The sequence below is a fragment of the Dipodomys ordii genome, unplaced genomic scaffold (assembly GCF_000151885.1).
Source record: "Dipodomys ordii isolate 6190 unplaced genomic scaffold, Dord_2.0 Scaffold101, whole genome shotgun sequence".
NCBI lineage: Eukaryota > Metazoa > Chordata > Mammalia > Rodentia > Heteromyidae > Dipodomys > Dipodomys ordii.
Window position 1 is genome coordinate 1143002 of NW_012267317.1, and position 3877 is coordinate 1146878.

Sequence of the window (3877 nt, forward strand, 5' to 3'; positions counted from 1 at the left end):
AAAAAAAAAAAAAAAAAAGAAATAATTTCCACATGAGAGAAAACATACATCCTTTGTCTCTCTGAGCCTGACCTACTTCACTTGTTTTCCAGATCCATCTATTTCTCTGCAAATGACATTATTCTTCCTGATGGGTGAGAACTGGTGTAATCACCATGGAAAGCTGTTTGGAGATTCCTCAAAAAACTATAAACAGAACTACCCCATCCGATTCAGTGACACCATTCCTATTTGCCCAAAGATCACAAGTTAGAATACAATAAAGAAGCTGTATACTCATACTCTTTGCTGCCATCTAGTTTAACAAGCCATTTTCCTTCGATAATGCCAAAACAAGAAGGGCTTTTGATTCCACGTGAAAGCTGCCATGTGGATGCTGAAGAGGTCTTGGCACCAGTCACAACTGTGTGACAGGGACTATGCTAAGATTAAAGAACCCCAGCCACAGTAAAAAGTGAATGGACCAAGGGTCAAGATCTGATGAAGTATGATGAGTACAACTGAGACTATACATATGTGGCCTTGGCTAGCTATCCTGGCTCTGGGGGACATTCTCTCCACTCCCAGAATCTATGCTCTCCTCCCTCTTATTCCTCACCCTGTGGTGTGCACATTGACTGTGAGGACCTGGCTTATCTTTTTCACTTTTGTACTGTCCTAGAGAGCACACCAGTCAACATGGGGACACCCACAGTAACACGTAGTCTAATTTAAGAGCATAATAGTTTAAAGGAAAGATTCTAAATGGATTTTTTTTTGGATGGAGTCCAGTGCTGAATATTAAACACAGGGCTTCTAGCAAGTACTTTAAGAGAGTACTCTTGCTTTCATTTGTTTCTTGAACTTCAATTCTCCTACCTCTTTCTGAGAAGCTGGACTTTTAACGTATGTACCACTATGTCTGGCTTTTTTTCCCCCTTTTTGAGACAGGGTCCTGCTATATTGCCAAGGCTAAATTCAAATACTATGTAAATCCAGGCTGGCCAAGAACTTGTGATTCTCCTATCTCAGCTTCTAGGGTGTTATGATTATAGACATGTATATTGCACCCAGCTCTGTGTGGTTTTAAATGAATGAGGTTTAGGGCATGTGCAACAGCCAGGTAGAGAGGCAGAGCAGCTGGAAATGTTCCTCTAGAGAAACCAGAGAGGGAAAGAGGGGATGAGATTCATACAAAGATGGCAGAGGGTGGCAAAAAAGCTGCTCAGAGAGAAGAAAGCAAACCCTAAAAAATAACAGAAGAGGAATTTCAAAACTATTCAGAGATTTTAAATGCGTTCACCCCCATTCCAAAAGAAAGAAAGCAGTAAGAACGTGGGGAAAGAGAGCTCTACTAGTCTGATACACACTATATATATCGTATACATTTTATAACACTACCCTACATGGAGTGGAGAGAAAGAAAAAGGAGAGGAGCAAGGGGGAGAAAAGGGACATTTTTAGAAGAGAGTCTACCCAAAAGGACCCTTTGCCTAGCAGCAAGAGAGGAGACAGTGCTCTGCTGGAGCAGGGCCATGCTGACAGAGGGGCAGCAGGAAGGTAGCTAGCTAGCTCTTCCCTCGACAGTAGGTAAGGGATGGGGTTTAGTGACTGCTCGATCACTGGAGGCCTTAACATCTAAGACTACACGACAGAAACTGCAAAGCAGACGCTGTCAGGCACTACTCCATTGCTTCTCTTGAATTTCATGCTAGGAAGGGGTAAGTCTCTGGAATACACTATGCACAAATGTACGCTCCCTGTCCTCAAATCTGCAGGTATCAAAACAGAGCAATTACCAGGACAGGGGGCTGCGTAGGAAGCAGGGCTGGCCTGTGGTCTTTCATCCTTCCCCTCTCATTGCTCTCTCGCCTCTGGTCTCCCACTCCACGGCCCATCAGAGAGCCTCCTCGTCTTCCTCCTCGCCGGGAACCATAGCGTCCTTGTTTATGCTGTCTCTCTCTTTCTTCAAATTCAAGCAACGCAGCTTTGGCTTCTGCTGAAAGCTCTGTTTGACAGAAATACATACATATTAGATACCTTCAAACAGCCTACACTAGATTCTTGAGAACAGGAAAGAAATGTGTGGCAATTAGCTTAGGCAGCAGGTACTTCAGCCACAACTCACAAGTGTGAGCCATCATGCCACTCACACTCAGTGGTGGTATCTGTTGAGCAGACTTTCCTGTGCAACAAAATGCAAGTGTCACCCACATTTTAAAGTATTTTCACCTGAGACCACAATATGCTTAGTGAGACTATCAACAACAGCCAACGTTAGAGTTAATGACTGCCTTAGGAAACTGAGCCTTTTGGAATCATTTCTCCTTCTCTAGGCTAATAACACTGGTCAGAACTCTCTCCTAAGCCTGTACCAGCCCAGCTCTTACATACAATGGCAAACAATACTCTGGAAAACAAGTTCTGATCATTCTAGCTTGAAAATTAATGAACCCACTGAAGTCAAATCATGAATTCCCTAAAGAATATAAAGCTCACTTAAAACTATTTTGCCTCAAAATTTTATAATCATATAAAAATTTCATTCTGTAAAAAAATGCTAACTCAAATGCATGCAAAACCATACAAGGAAAAACTTACTAATGCAAGAACGGTGGAGCACTGCGCAGCTGCTCGCCTCTTTGCCCATGCTCAAATACAAAAAAATACAGGCACTAGACTAAGAAACCTGCCCTCCAACAGCACATTAAATTTTAAGAAATCTATCTCCTACCGTGCACTCTGTTACCTTTTCCAAACTCTGAAAAGTCTAAGCTATATCTCATTTTCTTGAAATTGTTCTATGGTATTCCCCTCCCCTTCAAATGAACTGCAAGCCTATGTGAAAGAAAATTTAATCTGATTTTATTCTAATCTTTACTACATGATTGGTTCACACACACATTTTATGCAGTGAATCAGCAATTATTTTTCTAGTGGTTCTGAATGTCAAGATTAATTTCACTATCCTCAGTAATAAAATGGTTTCAAATGACATCTTTAATCAGCAAGTAAAAATGCTTTCCTCCAATTGAGACAAGCTGTCATAAAAGGTCACCAAAATATGACAGGATGGAAATTACATTTGTAACTTCAACTGAAATGTTAATTTCTCTTTAAGTGTTTTCTGAACTATGTCCAGATTCCAAAGTAAAATATAGCACAACATAATATTTTATACTGTATAGCCTCTTCCTTATACAGTAAGAAGATATATATATATATATATATATATATATATATATACAGATAATCATATAGTTGTTGGAAAAGAATGACTAATGAATGGCATATTCTGTTTGGCAAAAAAAAAAAAACTAGCAAATCACAATCTAGAATTTGTTGGGTTTTTTTTTAAAAAAAGGTTAACTAAACCAAACAATTATTTTGTATCTTGTAAACACAAGAGCCAAATGTAATTGCTGGCACTACCAAGCTTTAATGGTTTGGTGCGAAGTGAAAATCTTTTTCCACATACTCTGCTAAAACTAAATTAAGGATTAGTTCAAAAGAACACTGAGCAGTTGTTGAAAGCAGGTTCTTTGGCTAAAGCAAGAAAAAACAATTTAACATAATACATGATCTTAGCATTAACACAGAATCTGAATGTCTACTCACAGATAATAAAAAAGTAACATACATGCAGCCTTGCCCTTCTAGCTCATCCTGCTTTCAAAGACCATGTGAGGACAACTTCCCAAGAAACAGCAGTGACAGCTCTGACCTTCAGGGCTCATACAGCAGGGAAACTGGTCAGTGACATCCCACCTGCATTCAAAGTAACACATCCCTAACATATACATGTTCTTGCCACCCTGCTCCACTGGGTTTCATGAGAAAACTACCACTTACACTTACAGCATCTTTTGTATGTGATAACCTAATTCATCTGAATATG

General features: G+C 39.8%; 1 protein-coding gene across 1 annotated transcript in view; it reads right to left on the reverse strand.

Annotated features, from left to right (window-relative positions):
- The window catches only part of Rbm33 (RNA binding motif protein 33), a 97706-nt gene that overhangs the window by 41477 nt on the left and 52352 nt on the right, over nt 1–3877 (reverse strand). The window contains exon 9 of the mRNA XM_013027207.1: nt 1779–1987. Coding sequence (XP_012882661.1) covers nt 1779–1987 — 209 coding nt within the window. The remainder of the gene's footprint in view (nt 1–1778; nt 1988–3877) is intronic.